Below are 18779 nucleotides of genomic sequence, written 5' to 3'. Positions count from 1 at the left end.
TTGTTAGTGGTGATTGTTCCTTTGTTGAAACATTCCTCCATTTAACAAACATTTATTAAAGTCTACCAATCAAAAGCTAGTTAAATAAAAGCTGCTGTGTATAGTTTTATGATAGACTATTATATTGTAGTTAAAAATAATGCAGCCAGTCTTTCCATAGGAATGCATACAACTTTCGAAGTTATGCAAGTGAAAAGGCAAGGCATAGAATATTGTTTATAATCTGGCCCCTTTTGCAAACAGTGTTGTAAAAAATAAAAAAGTCTGTATCTGTGTGGGTTTATACATACTTTTCTCTTCCTGGGTGTGTACAGGAAACTGTTAATAGTAGAACAGAGAGAAGTATCTTTTTTTAATTGGCTGGCTTCTATGCCAGGCTCTGTGATAAGTGGTGGGTACAAAAGTCAAGTCCTATCCCTGTCCTCTGGGAACTGATAATCTTAGGAGAACTTCCATCAGATTACTGTCTCCTATTTTTATCTCTTAATACCCTGCCTTGGTCTTCCCTGAGCTCTTGTTCCTTGGTCTGCCTCTTCTCATTCCATGCTTTCTCCGAGAAATCTCTTTTACTACTATTACTTAAATCATGGTCTGTATTCCAGGGATTTCTAAATCTTTATCTTTAGCTAAAATTTATCTCCTGAGTTTCAGACCCATATATCTATCTATATATCCTGTAGATCCAGGGAATCTCACTTGGATGTGCCATGGCTGTTCAAAATGATTATATCTAAATTTAAACTTCCCTACCTTGTGGCACTCCAGCACCCCCATTGAGTTCCCCTTAGTAATTCTCTTTGTGATTGTGAGTGGGACAAGATGAAATAATGAAGCTTGTCACCCATGGCTGAACCAGGAAACTAAAAGTTCTTTTTTATGCCTGTATTTCCTCATACCTCCCTTCTCCAAACTACCTAGTAAGTTTTTAATACTTGTCCATCTACGTTCTAAATATTTCTTAAATCTTTTCCCACCATCTTAGTTTCTTCCATCCTTCAAATGCTTTTTTGGGGGAGTTGAAATTCCTGAAAGATGTACAACCCTATTTTTCTTGTTGCTTGGTATTACTACCACATTGCTGCCTCTCCCACAGCACTCCCTTAGCTCTTCCTTTGCCAAGGGTTGGAGTGTCTGGGTCTGTGTCCAGGTCACCCTTTCTCATCTTCATTATGTTCTTGAAACAAAACAGAGCTTATTGGAGGGGTAAATCCACAGTGCCTTTTAAGCTTGACGGTTTTTGTTTGTTTGGTTTTTATCCTAATCTACTGCTCAGCTTTCCTAATTTCTGCTTGTTCCTTTGGCAACTTTGGAAAGTCTTATTCTTTCTTTGTTGACCCATTCTAATCCTGTTTCTGTTTTCTAGTCCTTCGTAAACCTGCTTTTTCATCTCTTTTCCTGGTCAGAGACATCCAGGAAACTGTTCCTGACCAGGTGAAGTAAGTTACTTGATTAGCTCCGGGTAAGGTCTACTAAATATTGAACATTGTTCTTAAACCATAATTCCTAAACGTATACATTGAAAAGTTTTTTTATTTCAACAATGAAAAACATGTTCATAAACATAACTTACCTTGCTTCTTTGCTTGAAGTAAATATGCTTACAAAACAATCTGGATGTAAAAATGGGAACTTAATGAGATACTCCTTGCAGTTTTCCTAGTGCATTTTTTTCCCTTTTTTTTTTTTTTTGACAGATGCTTAAGAACCTACTAAGTGCCAAGTGTTTTCACAGAAGGTTTCATTTAATCTTTACCATTATAAGAAGTTTTTAATTTCCTTGTTTTACAGATGGGGACCTCAAACTCAGGGAATTAGGTGCTGTATCCAAGGTCCTTTAGATTCCAAGAGTCTGTCTACTAGACCACATTTGCCTCTACTTTTAAATGAATATGACTGGAATGTATAATTTTATAACCCGTGTGTAACAACACTGCCTCTGGGTTGGTTGGTTGGTTGGTTTGTTTTTTTGTCTTGTCGCCTCATTAATGTAAGTGTATTCTTGTCTGAAGTCATAAGTTTCTAAGAAAAGGAGTTAGCAATTGAAAATTCGACAATATCTGGAGCTCTCCTTCCTCAGCCTTTTTGTTGTTGTCATTCTGCTAGGTATTAGTTATAGGGATTGTACTCAAGCCATAGTAACTTTCTTATACTAGCAGCCCCTAAAAATATTTCGTAAAGACTGTTATTTTATCTGTAGGCTGTAATTGAGCAGTAACAAACTTTTTTCATTTCCTACTGGATTGGTTACAGTAGTCATAGCATTATTCATGTCTTCTAAGGGCTCTTTAACATAATGCTTATTTACTGAAATGTGTTTTGTAGCTTCGTCAGCAATTGAAGTGGTTGATATGTGAACTCTGCAGATTATATAACCTTCCTAAGCACCTGGATGTTGAGATGCTAGATCAACCAATACCCACGGGTCAGGTAAAGTAAAAATTCTCTAGTGTTCAAGAGCTAAAATAAATTGTCTCAAGCAGAAGTAAAACTAGGATGATTTTTCTTCTTATTATGCAACTTATTTAGAAGGTGTTGGATTGTTTGTTTTATTTTAGATACTAAAAATAACCTGTTCACTCTTTGGAGCTGCTGGTATTTACTATGACAGGGAAACAACTGCCTCCCTCCCCACTACCACCTTTTTGTTGTTAACATTCCTGATTTCCATAACTGTTCCTTCAGTTGTTTGCCTTTGCTTATTCATTTACCTTCACCTGGAATGCCATCTCCTTTTAAGCCTATCTCTGCTTCTTAAGGCTTAACCCAAATGTTACTTCCTCTAGTGCCCAGAAGTGCCCACTAGTTCACCACCACCTCTAACTTTTCTAGATTTCCAGATTTACTTATTTAGGGCATAATTTACTGACTTTGTACTATAAATAAGGATTTAGCTCTTATACCACCTACCTTCCCACCCATCTCCCTTCCTAAAACCCCATTATATATAGTCATATGAATAATCACTGTTTATCATTAGGACTTTGTAGTGTAGAGTTTTCTATTGTGACATTTCTTGTAGAGCTCTTTGTTTTGCAATGTCCTCCTCATAATAATAATTCTTAGTTTAAAAAGTCATGTTCTGGGGCGCCTGGGTGGCTCAGTCAGTTAAGCGTCTGCCTTTGGCTCAGGTCACAGTCCCAGGGTCCTGGGTTCGAGCCCAGTATCAGGCACCCTGCTCAGCGGGGAGCCTGCTTCTCTCCCCCCACCCCCCGCTGCTCTTCCTGCTTGTGCTCTCTCACTCTCACTGTCAAATAAATAAATAAATAAAATCTTAAAAAAAAAAAAAAGTGATACTCTGGCCCTTTTCTGCGAGCTCTTGGCTCTTCTAGAGCCTTTGGTTCTTTTGCACCAGTCTTGGCAGGTTGTTCTCTGGGCTGGCTGTGCAGCTGTCATCTTGAAATTTTTGTCTCCTCTGCTAGTGTGGATCTATTGTTACCTGGTCTCATGTCATCTTTCTTGCTTACCCTTTCTCATTTTGCCTGAGTACATCTTCAAGTAAAATTCTAGCATGAAGGAGTAGTACATTTTTTGAGTTCTGACATCAAAAAATATATGACCAGACCACCATAGGGTTGAATCTTGGTTCTGCTTATTAGCTGTATGACCTTGTGATAATTACCCAACCACTGTGTGCATCAGTTTCTTTTTAAAACGGGGGAAATAGTAGTACCTATATTTTGCGGGGAGCTATGAAGATTAAATGAGTTAGTATATGTAAATAATTTAGACCAGTGCATGGTTTATAGTAAATGCCCAGTAAATGTTAACTGCTATTATATTTTACTTTGCATTTGGTTGATAGGTTGAATATATAATTCATTTATATATTCAACCTAATATATAAAAAATCATTTTTCCTCAGAATTTCAAAGACTGTTCTGCTATCTTCTAGCCAACGGTGTTGTTTAAGCCTGATGCCATTCTAAGTCTTACTCATCTATGTGTGACTTGGGAAACTTTTAAGAGATTGTCTTGGTGTTCTCAGATATCACAATGGTGTATTTTTAGTTGTGGTTTTTTGTTTTTGTTTTTTTCATTGTTGCTGGACACTCAGTATGGATGTGTCTTTTCAAATGTGGGTTCCTTTATCTTTCTCCTTGGGTAAGTGTTCTTGTATTTTTTTCTGTGATAACTTCCTCCTTTCCATTTTATTTGTTCACTTTTAGAATGCCTACTAATGGGATTTTAGACCTCTTTGCTTGAGTCTTTGTATCTTTTATATTATCTCCATATTCACTTTTTTAATTTCAAATTCTGAAAGTTTTTCCTTCAATTTTTAAAAATTTTATTTGGACAGCATAACTTTTTGGTTGCGTTTTATTTACTGCTGCTTAACCTCTTACCCCAAACTTAATTTATTCTGTTTATCACAATTGTGTGGGCTGATTAGGCTTAGCTGGACAGTTTTTTTCTGCTGACCTCACTGCACATTCAGATAGTGGCTGGGACTGGTGGTCATGACCTGAGCCGAAGGCAGACACTTAACGGACTGAGCCACCCAGGCGTCCCTAAAGTCTAGGACAGTTTAAATAAAAATTCAACTGGGTCCAATTTTGCCTCCCATGAGCTATCTGGAGATAGTTTTGGTTGTCACAACTGGCTGAGGGGAGTGCTATGGGTGTTTTATGGGTAGAGGGGATGTTACTAAATGTCCTACATGACAAAGAATTATCTAGCCCAAAATATCGGTACTTCCAAGGTTGAGAAACCATGGTTTAAATAAACATTTGAGCCTGATCTGTTTTTCTCTTTTTCTGTATATTAGTCTTCATTTTTTCCATTCCTTTAGTCATTTTTAGTAATTTTAGATTCTAAAAAAAATCACTTCATCTGTACTTTTGAATCTATGGTTATGAAGCTCTTTTCATTTCTAAAGTTGTTTTCTTTACCATGATTACTTGTTAGAAGCTTGTCTGTTTTATTATACTGGTCTTTTGAAAGAATCAGTCCTTTTATTTTTTTAAATCTAATTTTCTTTTTCATTTTTGTGTGTCTTAACTCTTTTTTTCTTTTGCCTTTCTAGTTTATTGGACCACTGTGATTTAAATTGCTTTAACAAACATGTAAAGGTACACATTTTCTTCTGCATGCTATTTCACTTCATGGTATAGGTTTTAAGATTTAGTATATTTATTTTCTAAATAGTTTGTATTTCCTAAGTGATTTCATTCCATCTTTTGTTCATATTACTTTGTTATATTTCACAAGAAGTTGTATAGGTGTAGAAAACATATAAACATTAGCATAATAGTTACAGTAAATACCTGGGAACTACCACCCAGCCCCGACCCAAGTGAAGAAACAGACTATTGCTAGTACTACAAACCTTCTGCACGTTCCTTCCAGATGATCATTCCCTTCTATGCTAATCTTTTCCTTTTCCCTAGTTTTTATCATATATATCTGCATTTCTGAACAATATGATTTAGTATTCACTTTCTAAGCTTCATATTGAGTCATACTGTATGTGTGTTCTTTGTCTTTTGCTTAACATTGTGTGTTAAATTTATTCATATGTGTAGCTGTGGTTCTTTTTCATTGCTGTATTTATTCCATTCTTTGAACATACCATTACAGATTTATCCATTTGAGTTGATTGCAGTTCGCTATTAGGAACAGTGTGGGGCGCCTACTTGGCACTGTTGGTTAAGCGTCTGACTCTTGGTTTTGGCTCAGGTCGTGCTCTCAGGGTTGTGAAGTTGAGCCCCATGTCAGCCTCTGCACTCAGAGCAGAGTCAGCTCAAGATTCTCTCTCTCCCTCTCCCTCTGTTCCTCCCGGTTGTGCTTGCGCTCTCTCTCACTCCCTCTCTCAAAGAAATAAATCTGTCTCTAAAAAAAAAAAAAAAGAGGAACAGTGTGCTACCATAATCATTCTTGTCCATATTTTGTGGGATACCTGTGTAAGCATTTTTCTGGGCACATACTTAGAAGTTGGATTACTGGAGCAATTTCTTCTTAAACCTAAGAGTTCTTTAGAAAAAGTTTTTAACATTCTCAGGTGGCCTTTGGGCTATTTTTAGTTTTTCACTATTTACAATATGGCCTGTAACTTCTCAGCTGAATTATCAACAATTGCTTAAACTTAACCATTGGTGTTACTATGTCTTTGCTTATTGCTGTATCTTATATTCCATAGTTGCTTCCTACTCTGAAAATAGATCCCTTACTAACGTTCTCTATTGTTATTTTTAGAAAGGATTTCTAGGAATGCATGGAGAGTGTTCCTTGAATACTCAGTGTCTGTTTTTATTATTCATTCAACCCCTATCCATCTGACTCTGTGCAAAGTACTCTATAGAGGTGCTGAGGATCCAGTGGCAAAGAAACAGATATGGTGCCTGTCCCAATGGAACTAGACATAGAATTCTAAGTTCATAATTGAGTCTCTTCTAGGTTCTTTACGCTTTTATCTTCCAGTATTTATTGTTACAGATGAAAAGCCTGATGTCTGGTTCTTTTCCTATATATTTGTTTTCTTTCTGGAAGTTGGTATGGTTTTTTCTTTAACTGTGAAGTATAGGGTTTTACTTTTCAGTATTCCTTTGGGGCATTCAGAGCCACTTAATGATATTCTGAAGTCTTTCTTTAGCTTGACAACCTTTGTCTCTTATTTCTTTCCCTCAGTCTTATGGGTAAATAGCGGATGAATATTAGTTCTGGGTATTCCTATCTCCCATTTCCCGTAACTCTTCTATTTCAGTACCCCTTCCTCTCCCCACCCCCTATCTCCCTTTTTCTCCATATTCTAAGGGAATGTCACAGTTTGGTCATCTTCTTAATCATAAATGTTTGTTGATTCAAATCCATTGTGCTCTCTGGTCCTTCTACTAAGTGTTTTTTTTCCTTTATCTTTTTTTTTTTTGAAGAGGAAATCTTTTTTATTTCCCAGAACTGTCTTTTCCTTTGCATGGTTATCTTTTTTATGTTTTGTGGATACAGTATCTTCTCAAGTACTGCTAAGGATTCCAAATAGATTTTTTTTGTTTTATTTTCTTCATTAATAATGCTTCAGGTCACTTGTTCTGTTTGTTTGACTTGGTGCCTTTTTTCCAGAGTGCCGGTTTTCTTCAAATGTGTGGTGATACTTGGTCATCTGCTCATTTATAGATGAGGTATACCATTGATCACATTGTCAGTGGTTGATGTGAGTGCCCTCAGTAATTGTCACTCTTCTCTGCCTGGTTTGTACACCTGTGCTCTGGCTATGGCTTATGAATGGAGAGGTACTAGCAGGCAGACTTTCCAGCTCCTGAGTTCAAGGAAGAGATGAGTGAGTTAGATTTTGCTGCTGTGTTGAGTTATATTTTTAAAAATGTCTTTTCTCTCTGGTTCTGACACCTATACTAAGAGGCCATCAAGTTAGGCCTCCTATGTAAGAAAGTGATCCTTGGGGCACCTGGATGGCTCAGTCGTTAAGCGTCTGCCTTCGGCTCAGGTCTTGATCCCAGCGTCCTGGGATCGAGCCCCGCATCGGGCTCCCTGCTCCACGGGAAGCCTGCTTCTCCCTCTCCCACTCCCCCTGCTTGTGTTCCTTCTCTCGCTGTGTCTGTCTCTGTCAAATAAATAAAATCTTAAAAAAAAAAAAAAAAATGATCCTTACCAGCTGTAGTTGGAACAAATACAGCAAGTATTTATAGAAGGAAAAAAAAAATCATACTAACTTTATGCATTGTGTTGTGAACTCTGCTCTGGTTCAGAAAACTTGTCTTTTTGAACTCTGCCAAAACTAGGTATGAAGGCCCTTCCTAAAACCCCATCAGATTATTTGTGAATGAGTGGTAAATTGTAGAGAAGTATTCTGTGGTAAATGACATGTTGTAGAAAAGAAAAATGGCTCTTTAGTGAAATGGTGATCATTTTACAATTTTGTAGTTTTGTGAAACATCTACTCCTTTATGACACATTTTACCTTTTAAAATGTGAGGAATTTATGGAAAGATTTAGGCTTTTCAAAGTTAAAAAGGTAGATATTTTAAGGAACCTATGGTTTGGGATATTTGTTTTAAGTGAAAGAAGCCATTCATTGACCTTATATACATAGCCATAGGTATAAAATGTTTTCTTATTTTAAATTAGAATATTTTAAATTTTTTTCCAGTTTTGCTTTATATTGGACTAATTGCTATTGTTTATTCTCAAGGCATCTATCAAGTTGAATCGTTCAAAAAAAGTTTTTTTTAAGGCTGATAAATATTGTCACATCAAACCTGGATTTAAAAGTAAATATTCAACTTTAATAAATTCTGTTAGTGGAACTATAGTGACAGATGACTGATAGTTTGTCCCTAAAGTCTTCTAATGTTCTCAGTATGTGCTTATTCTGTGCAGCCCTAGCAAATTGTTTTTGTTTTTCAGAATGGGACCACAGAAGAAGTGACTTCAGAAGAGGAGGAAGAGGAAGAGATGGCTGAAGTAGGTATTTTATGTAAGAATCACGTTTTATAAATACTGTATCTTCATTTTTGAATATTTTTGAATCTCCTTTATAAACCAGTGTTAATGTGGGATAATGAAAACCCCATTGCATTTGAAATTGAATATAATTTCTAAAATCTGGCTTTAGTTTTAATTAATGATGTTTTTGAGCAAAATGTTTGATTTCCTAGAAAATCTCTTAACATTTAGCATTAAAATTATATTTACATTTAATAGTAATCAATACTTAACCCATATTTGGTTATTTTTAAGAAGAGGAACTACTAAGTTTCAAAAATTCTGAATTTAAATAAAAGGAGAATTTGAGAACGTTTCAGGGACTACTCACTAGAAGTAATGAAGCTATCTCATGTTGAAAAACCATCTAAGAATTTGGTAGGGCAGATTCTAAGACCTTGACCTTAGGCCAGTTTAGTTACCAGGCACTGATATAATTTTAGAGGTTTTCAGACTCTGAAGCTTTGTGTTTAAATTCTGTGTCTCTTCATTGACCATGTAAAAGGTATTTGAGTTCCACAGTCTTGATTTTAAAACCTTCTTACTGGTTTGGATCTTAGAATTAATTCAGGTTATTACCTTATTTCCTTGATGTGCAAAATCTTAAATCTTAAATACACTTCTTAGAATGCCTTAAAACTAAAGAAGTAGTTGTGGTTTGTTTGTGAGTCTGGGAGCAAAATAATTTTTTTTTTTAAGATTTTATTTATTTATTTTACAAAATGAGAGAGACCACAAGCAGTGGGGGAGGGGTACAGGGAGAGGGAGAAGCAGGCTCCCCACCAAGCAGGGAGCCCGATACAGGGCTCGATCCCACGACCCTGAAATCATGACTGGAGCCGAAGGCAGATGCCTAACTGACTAAGCCCCTCATTTGTCTCTGAGATAATTCTTAACACTGTCTAATTTGTATGATTTTTTGGGGATAGTTTGTTTTTCACATTTTCAAGCAGTGTAATTTAGGTAGAATAAACTGCAGGAAAATAGTAAACCTTTTCCATGGGTTCGGTGTCCGATGAAATAGAGATTCTACTCAGAGTTTATGTACTTCTCATTTTTTTCCTTTGCAAGATAATATAAAGAAGGGACAGCAACATTTAGGGAAATCTAGAAAGATAGGATCCTGGATTTCAGAGATGTCAGATTAAGATAGGAGAAAATATAATCTAGGTAACTAAAATAATGGTAAAAAAGGCACAGAGCAAGCTTTGGGCATGGTGTTTAGGTGCATTGGAGATTGACGTGTTGGAGTCATGGAAAGCAAGTTTGGCTAGAAAAGCAGATGGCTTAAAGTCTTGAATTAGAGACAAATATGTTTATATTTGGTGTGATTGTTGAGAAAAAGGCCTTGAGCAGAGAATAGTGTGCTGAGAATGTTGTTTTATAAAGATAATCTGCACAGAACAGAATTCATCATTAATACTCAAGTGGAGAAGATTTTTGGATAGGAATGTGGCTGAGTTTAAAGGTGGAGGAGGAAGAGTAGATCCAGACTAAGGACATTTCTGAAGAAAATAAGTGGGGGATAGAACATTGGGGCTGCAAGGTACAAATCAGGGGAGGGAGCTCCATGAAACATGAAGTCATGGACAGAGTCTCAATAAGAAAGGAATGTTAATAGGGGTTGAGGAGATGAGAGTCTAAAGAAAAAGACCATTGGGTCTGGATGGAAGTGGTTTTTAAACTGGTCTACAAATCACAGTGAATTAGTTTCCTTAAAAAAATGGAGATAGTAATTATCAGCTACTCCTTTAGAGATTTTGATGATTGAAGTAAAGAGAAGTTAAGATAATAGAAAAAGGTTAGGATTTTAAAAGTTCTGCATAGATTTGTTTAAACAGGAGTAGATGATATGGAAAAGGAGGAAGGAGAATGATGTAGTGATTAAAGATGTTAGCCAAGGGCTGCTATTCAAATTCATAGTCTAATTTTTTCCCTAATTATAAGAATCAGTAGGTGCTCACTACAGAAAACTTGGAAAAGAAAGAAAAGCACTAAATGTCTCTAGAGATTATTATTTCAGTATATGTCCTTCTAGCCTCTTTTTTTTTTTTTTTAAGATTTTATTTATTTATTTGACAGAGAGAGAGAGAGCGAGAGCAGGAACACAAGCAGGGGAAGTGGGAGAGGGAGAAGCAGGCTTCCCGAGGAGCAGGGAGCCCGATGCGGGGCTCGATCCCAGGACGCTGGGATCAAGACCTGAGCCGAAGGCAGACGCTTAACGACTGAGCCACCCAGGCGCCCTCTAGCCTCTTTTTTTTTTCTGTCCTTACTTTAGCATGATTGAGATTCTGTATATTCAGTTTTGTATTCTTTGTTTTTCATTGCATTATTTTTTCCATTGAATACATTTTATTTAACCTAATATATTTAAATTATTGTCATTTCAACATGTGATGTAAAACAAAATTATGAGCCCTTCATATTTTTTCTCACTAAGTCTTCCAAATCGGGTGTGGACTGTACATTTACAGCACATCTGAGTTCAGACTAGCCACATTCCAAGTGCTCAGCAGCTGCAAGAAACAAGGGTCTGCCCTGCTGGACAGCACAGCTCTAACTAGTATAGGCCCTGTGGTCGCCCAGGGGTGCCCAGCCCACAGCTCAACCCAGAGTTGTGGTGGGGTCCCCCCGGTGGGTTCTCAGGTTTGGGTTTGGGGCTGCTGCACTGCCTCACCCCCAGGCAGCAGCCAGAAACAGCTGAGACCCAGTTGAGCACAGAACCTGGCACCCACAGTGGCCAACTTTGTTCACTCACTGTGCCACCATCCTCACCACACTTTTGTTTCATTATTGATACAGAAGAAACAATTATGCTATGTTGGCATTTTAATGGTCTTCTAATATTCCTTGGAACTGAGTTATCTGCTCTGGGTTTTTGTTTTGTTTTGTTTTTAATATTTATTTGAGACAGAGAGAGCCCGAGCAAGTGCAAGTGCGAGCGGGAGAGAGGGGCGGATGGGAGAGGGAGAGAATCTCAAGCAGACTCCACACTGAGCGGAGAGCCTGCCACTGGGCTCCATGACCTGAGCGGAGCTGAGATCAAGAGTCGGATGCTTAACCAACTGAGCCACCCAAGAGCCCCCTGCTCTGGTATTTTTGCACATGCAGTTTTATGAGGGGGTTTGTGGCTATAAAGTTTAAATAGGCATCTTTATCCCCAAGTCTGTGTTCACATTTTAAATTAGTTCCTTATAATAGATTTCTAGAAGTCAAGTTACTGGAACAAAGTATAAATAAGGTTCTTTATACCTAATGCTAAACTGTTTCAAAAGTTCCTCTTAATAGGAGACTTTTTTGGTAATAGTTATGACTTCACAAATCTATTAAATATGCTTTACTCAGTTTGTAGCTTTTAAACAAAATGTAAGATCTAAAAGGAGGGAACCTGAACTGAATGTGAAGGCTTTTTTCCCTTCCCCATTCTCTGTTCCCTGTCGAATCAAGAATAATTTAACTTTTGCATAAGTTTCAATAAGCTAATATTTTTTGTGTAGGATATAGAAGACTTGGATCACTATGAGATGAAGGAAGAAGAGCCTGTTAGTGGAAAAAAGTCAGAGGATGAAGGAATTGAAAAAGAAAACTTGGCAATACTAGAGAAAATTAGGAAGACTCAAAGGCAAGACCATCTCAATGTAAGTATGTGCCAATATCTAGAACCTGGACTTTTGGGATTGAGTAATTATAGGTAATAATATAAAACTGGGCAAGTCATTAAGAGATCAGTCTAGGCTGCTCTCCTCCACCCTTGCCTGTGTTGTGCATTCAGCCATTTGTTGCCCTAGTGGGTTGTTGTTGCTGTTGTTGTTGTTGAAGTGTCTCATCTGTTGGTAGCTTTCTACCACGCTCATCTGCTTTTTACGTGCTGGAATTAACCTGCTGTTCACCATATACACACCTCCTTTCCAGACTATATCGCTTACCCTTCTCCTATGAGATCTGTGTATTTAAATTTAGTGTCTTCTACAAAGTACAGTTTAAATTCTTCTCCGCCTCTAACCAAATCAAAAGTATTTTTTTCTTTTGACTTAACATCACTTTTATGTGAAGTTGCATGGGGCATGAAATGAACACTGAGTCTGGTAATAAACACAGGTGTGTGGCTTCAGTTTCCTCAACACGAAAATATGGATAATATATACCTTTTGGATGATTGCTGAGAAGGATAAATGAGAATAATGCATATAAAATGCCCAAAGTAGGGGCATTTTTGTTTCAACACTTCCTTCTTATTTCCTACCTTGTATTAGAGCTCTTTATCAAACTCGTGACATCTGAGGACCTTTGTCTTGGGTATAGGTTCTCAAAAACCAGGAATGAATTATTATGTAGGGAGATGCCAGGTGTTGTAAGCAGATAGATTACTCTCTCCTTCAGTCCAGCTGTATTTAATTGGCAAATCTTTTTTAGAGAGCAAAGAAATTTAGCTCTGCCCTTATCTTGATTATTTAAAAAAAAGTTTGTAGCATTTAAATTAATGATTACTATACTTTCTATCTCTTGTGACTGCTTTCCGTTTGGATATTATAGTCAAAACGAATACAAATTATTGAATGTTTTCACGTGAGAGACACTAAGTACTTTAAATTTTACATACCTTCCCCTTCAACCTTTATAGCCACTTTATAAAATATTGTTCCTATTTGTAGGTGTGAAACTAGGGTTTAAACCAGTTAAGTAATGTACTCAAGGTCATAAAGCTAGGAAGTAATAGCTTTGTGAACATGATTGCCACCCATCCCCCAAAGTGTAGTGCAGCCATTAACATTTTGAATTTTACATGATCGGTTCTTTTTTTTAATTGAGGAATTCTAAATGTGAGAAATAGTTGGCATTCATATTCAGTCTTAGAATAAGACATTGGTGCATTTTCATTTTTAAAGAAATCCCAACATTGAAAAGAACTGAAACTAGTTGCATGCAGGTGAACATGTTATTTCTCAGTTTAATATGTAAAGTAGACCTTCAGTATAACATTCTTCCTTATAGTCTGACTAATGAAACTCTGTTTTAGTTGATAGTGTAAAATGGTAAGGGCCATCTAGTATTTTCAAAAATTGATGGTGATGCTACATACTTAAAAGAATAGCTAAAATTAAAAAAAAAAAAATTAAAGAATGGCCAAAATCAGGAACAGTGACAACACCAAATGCTGATGAGGATGTGAAGCAATAGGAATTCTCACTCCTTGCTCATGGGAGTACAAAATGGTACAGCCACTTTTGAAGACAGTCTGGCAGATTCTTAGAAAACTGAACATAATTTTTACCACATATTCCAGCAGTTGCACTCTTTGGTATACCCAAATGAATTGAAGACTTATGTCCAGACACCTGCATACAGATGTTTATAGCAACTTTATTCATAATTGTGAAAACTTGGAAGGAACCAGGGTATCCCTTCAGTAGGTGAACAGATAAACTGTGGCATATCCCGACAATATGGAATATTATTCCCTGCTAAAAAAGAAGTGAGCTATCAAACCATGAAAAGACACAGGAACCTTAAATCTGTATTACTAAGTGAAAGAAGCCGATCTGGTGAAAAAGCTACACAACTGTATGTTTCCAACTATATGACTTTCTGGAAAAGTCAAAACCAAGGAGACAGCAAAAAGATCAGTGCTTGCCAGAGGTGGGGTGGAGGGATAAATACGTGGAGCACAGAGGATTTTTAGGGCAGTGAAAATACTCTGTATGATACTATGATGATGGATATGTGTCGTTAGGCATTTTCCAAACCCATTTAGTGTACAGCACCAAAGGTGAACCTTAAGGTAATTTATGGATTTCACTGGTAATGATGTGTCAGTGTAGGTTTATCAGTTTAGAAAATGTACCTTCTGATGAGGGATATTGATAATGAGAGACTGTGTGTTGTGGGAGCAGTTATATGGGAAATCTCTGTACCTTTCAACTTTTCTGTGAACCTAAAAATGCTCTAAAAAATAAAATCCTAAAGAGAAAAAAATTAATAGTTTAAAAAAAATCATTGGAGTTTGAAATAGGTTTATACTAAGTTCTAGGCTATTGCAGGAACCATGGTAATCTAGACATGTTGGTTAGACTTTTTTTTTTTTTCCAGATGATAAGAAACAGTAAATGAGCCAGACTTGTCCCGCATTTTATATTTCTATTGAAACTTCATAATCCTCAATTTAATTAAACTTCTTTGATTTTTTTTTTTTTTTTTAATGTCGAGATGTGATCTGTTTTTATAATCTCATTGTAAACTTTCATTTCAGGTTTATATACCTGAAATCTTCAGTTATTTGACTCCGTAGATCCTGGTAAACAGCAATTTTTATGTTGCAGGGTGCAGTATCTGGGTCTGTGCAAGCTTCAGATAGACTTATGAAAGAGCTCAGGGACATATACAGATCCCAGAGTTATAAAGCAGGTAAGGACCTCTGGACCTCTACTCTGTTGTCCTTATGCTGTTTTCAGTTTTCAGATAGTAAACTTCAGTTCTTATAATGTTACTGGATAGAAACAGAAATGGTTATTAACTTTATTTTAGGGATGTGAAATGCAGATTTAATCAAGTTATTAATAGATGTGGAAGGTAAAATAGGATGAGTTTACTTGCTCTTTGGGTTTTTGAAAGTTGTTTTTATGGATACCTCATAATTTTTTTGTCTTCTTGCTGACTGGGATTAACTCATGATTTTTAGCTTCTGGGAAAAGTATGAGTAATATCTGCTTTGGAAAGTAAATAAGATACATATGTTATTGTATGAACAAAGAACTATTGCTGAGTTGATTTTTATGATTTTTCCTTATTTTTTGAAAACAAAATCAACTTTTATTGTATAAGTAGTTATGGTATCACTTTAAAAATAGGTGGGTTTTTTTTATTCATTTCATAGTTTGACTTTGAGTGTTCTTTCTTGCCCAGTAAGACTTAAATATTGTGGAACCGCTCTAATTGAAGTAAAATTCCCTTTGGTTGTCAGAGATTCTAACTGTATTAAAATAAGGGAAAGAGCCAAATTTTAATATGTTTGAAAAGTTAGCTTTGTGATCCGTTCAGTAATTCTCAGAGTGACCAAATCTAAATCATTAGAGCTTACTTAGTAAACACAAAAAGCAAAAAAAATTTTCTGCTTTAGAGTGCAAGTAAGCCAAATTTGACTCTTGAATTATTAGAAGTTTTGGCATCCTGTTTTTCTTATTAGAAGTCTAAAAGTTTATCTGTAGAAACTTAATCAAGTGCAGTTAAATTTTTAAATATGGGTTTACTTTTAAATGTTAAATGTTAAATAATTACTTGTTATAGCATTGTTTGTAGTAGCAAAAAGTTAAAAATTAATCAGATATAGGGTTGAATTGGTTAAATTATGGTATATCCATAAAATAAATTTCCATAGAGTTATTAAAAAATTGACAATAGACTTCTTATATACTATTTTTTTTTTTTTTAAAGATTTTATTTATTTATTTGACAGAGAGAGACATAGTGAGAGCAGAAACACAAGCAGGGGGAGTAGGAGAGGGAGAAGCAGGCTTCCCACGGAGCAGGGAGCCCGATGCGGGACTCGATCCCAGGACCCTGGGATCATGACCTGAGCGGAAGGCAGACGCTTAACGACTGAGCCACCCAGGCGCCCCAGACTTCTTATATACTAAATTGGAAAGATGCCCTGGAAAGTTGAAGAAAGATTATACAACTATGTAGAGGGATTCCATTTTTATAGAAATATTTGCATATGCATAAAAGACGAGTCTTAAGGTACATAAGATTTTGCATAATTTTTCCCCTCCCACTCACAGACAGTTTCTCAACTCATTAAAATATCGTCTTCATTGATGGCTTTAATTATCTGTTAAGAGCCTAAGCTACTCAGCTCCAATGGCAAAATATAGCTTATAATATAGCTTAGTTGTTCTGTGTTTTAATAGCAAAGTTTCTAGATTTTGACGGTTATTTAGTGTGTTCATTTACACTGAAGTAGTAGTTATAAGATCAAATAAAGAGTAACCTAGAGGCTCCTGGGTGGCTCAGTTGGTTAAACGTCCGACACTTGATTTTGGCTCAGATCATGATCTCAGGGTCGTGGGATAGAGCCCCATATCAGGCTCCACACCCAGCTTGGGATTTCCTCTCTCTCCCTCTGCCCTTACCCCCACCTCTCTCTTTAAGAAAATAAATAAATAAATAAAAAGTAACCTACGTGCTCTATATCTTTACAGGGATTTATTCAGTGGAACTGATAAATGACAGTTTATATGACTGGCATGTTAAACTGCAGAAGTAAGTGACTCTTATATGCTAACCCAGTCTTTGTAATGATAGACTATCACAGCGGAAATTTTTTTCCCCCTAATTTGATACCTTGTATGCTATAGTTTTTACTTAGAACTTTAGACTGTGTTTCTATAGAAATAGTTCTCAGGTTGTTAAAATAAGCTGTTTCTTGGGCTTAAATAAGTGAAGTCAGAAAGAGGAAGAAGAAAAAGAAGGACCAGCTGTGGGATAAAGTGTTTCATGGAGTTAGTGAGATAATTGGGAAGTATAGAAACAAAAGTGTGTTTAATAACCTGATTGACCATGATAACCAGTTTATATTTGGAATGAGGAATTTGAGTAGGACCTCAATGTGTAGAACAGTTGTAGACAGATTCAGATTTTGTTAGTGATTTCATTTTTTCTGGTCTCATCTGTGATAAATTTCTCTCCTTGAACCCCTTGGCTAGTAATACAATTTTAGAGAAGCAGATTAATTTTTTTTGAGTTCTTGAGAAAATTTATATACATAAGACTTCCCTAGGATGACTGCTAACTTTGAATCTCCTTATGGGAATGGATTTAGAATACTGTGACCTTTTTGGACATTTAATCCCAAGGAGTCCGAGGCTGTTGCAATTTATTTTTCCAGGGACCATAGAGCAGTTTTATGTTTGAAACTTACCTGAGGGGCTCTGCTTTAGCTCTTGAACTGGTTCATTTTTGTGGTTACTAAGAAAAACATCTCTTGGTTTTTATTTGAATTGTTTTTTGTTTTGTAATTCTTAGGGTTGATCCTGATAGTCCTTTGCACAGTGATCTTCAGATCTTAAAAGAAAAAGAAGGCATAGAATATATTTTGCTTAACTTCTCTTTTAAGGTAAGAAAATGTTAAGGGGACTCCATATGCTTCTAATGGGAACGTATATTTTTATAATTGCTTTGGAGAACAGTTTGGTATTACTTGTTAAAGTAGAAGGTATTTCCTGTGGTTCAGGAATTCTCCTCATAGTATATACCCCACAGGAAATTAGTACTTAGGTACACCAGGAGACCTATACAAGACTGTTCAGAGCTGTGTTGTTTATAATAACGCCAAACAGGAAATAACCCAAGTGTCCAAGTAGAATGGAGCATTGTGTTATTCATATAAAAAGGAAAATGTGCAAAATGTGGGTGAATCTTAAACACAGTGTTGAGCAAAAGAAACCAGACCCCAAAACATGTTTTGTACAATTTCATTTACATAGAGCTCAAAAATAGGTAAAACTAAATTATATTGTTTAGGGCGTGCATCTGCATCTCATTGGAGGCAGGATCCCCACCAGTGGGGTGAAAACTCCTTAGAGTGAAAAAAAAATCTTAGATATTATAATGGTCTGTGACCCTTTAAGGGACCACATTTTATAAACAACACAGTATATCTGTTTTGGGGGATAGATTAAAAAAATTTTTTTCTAAAATAAATCTAAAAAGCTTTCTTAGTGGAGCAAAAATGAAAAGGCTGAGAAACACAGATTTATGGATTCAAACTTGGGTAATTACTTTCAAGGAAAGCAAAGATGTGGTTACCATACAGTTGAGGATAGGGAGTACATCTAGGTGAGAGGGAGGGAGTTGTGAGCTGTGAAAGGGACATCTGGGGATTTCTTGGAAGCTGGCTCTGATTCTTGACCAGGGTCCTGGTTACATGGAGGCATGTTTTGTAATAGATAATGGTGTGCCTTTATATTTTATGTACTTTTCTGAATTTATAGGTTATATTTAATAGTTTTTTTTAATGTTAAGAATAAAGGTTGAAAAATAGCAATGGAATTTAGATAAAATGTAATGATTTAATATGGAATATGGATAAATGTAGTCCTTTTAAATCTTCTGTTTCAGAAAAAACTAGGAAGTGGTTCTAAGGAGTTATATTTGAAAGATGGAGCTTCTTTTTGCTATGTTTATGTAACAATTGTCTTACAGATAGGTATATTTTTTCCATTTCAGTTAGGTAGACTTCAGTGCATTAGGGACTATGGAAGGCTTTTTTTTTTTTTTTTTAAGATTTTTTAATTTATTCATTTGAGACAGAGATACAGAGAGAGAGAGAGCATGAGCAGGGAGAGAGGCAG

At 36.1% G+C, this 18779-nt stretch overlaps 1 protein-coding gene across 3 annotated transcripts in view; it reads left to right on the top strand.

The window, feature by feature from the left end:
- The window catches only part of UBE2Q2 (ubiquitin conjugating enzyme E2 Q2), a 73090-nt gene that overhangs the window by 12916 nt on the left and 41395 nt on the right, over positions 1-18779 (top strand). For 2 of the 3 annotated variants that reach the window (XR_004301007.1, XM_032417144.1), the window contains exons 3-8: positions 2323-2427; positions 8356-8412; positions 11931-12071; positions 14751-14835; positions 16629-16689; positions 17452-17542. Coding sequence is in view for 2 of the 3 variants with exons in the window: in XM_032417144.1 (XP_032273035.1) it covers positions 2323-2427; positions 8356-8412; positions 11931-12071; positions 14751-14835; positions 16629-16689; positions 17452-17542 (540 nt within the window). In the remaining variant the exon portion in view is untranslated. The remainder of the gene's footprint in view (positions 1-2322; positions 2428-8355; positions 8413-11930; positions 12072-14750; positions 14836-16628; positions 16690-17451; positions 17543-18779) is intronic. The other variant, XM_032417145.1, reaches the window with a different exon arrangement.

The sequence above is a fragment of the Phoca vitulina genome, unplaced genomic scaffold (genome assembly GCF_004348235.1).
Source record: "Phoca vitulina isolate PV1807 unplaced genomic scaffold, GSC_HSeal_1.0 scaffold20, whole genome shotgun sequence".
NCBI lineage: Eukaryota > Metazoa > Chordata > Mammalia > Carnivora > Phocidae > Phoca > Phoca vitulina.
Note: the sequence above shows the minus strand (reverse complement) of the source record. Positions and strands in the feature narration are given on the sequence as shown.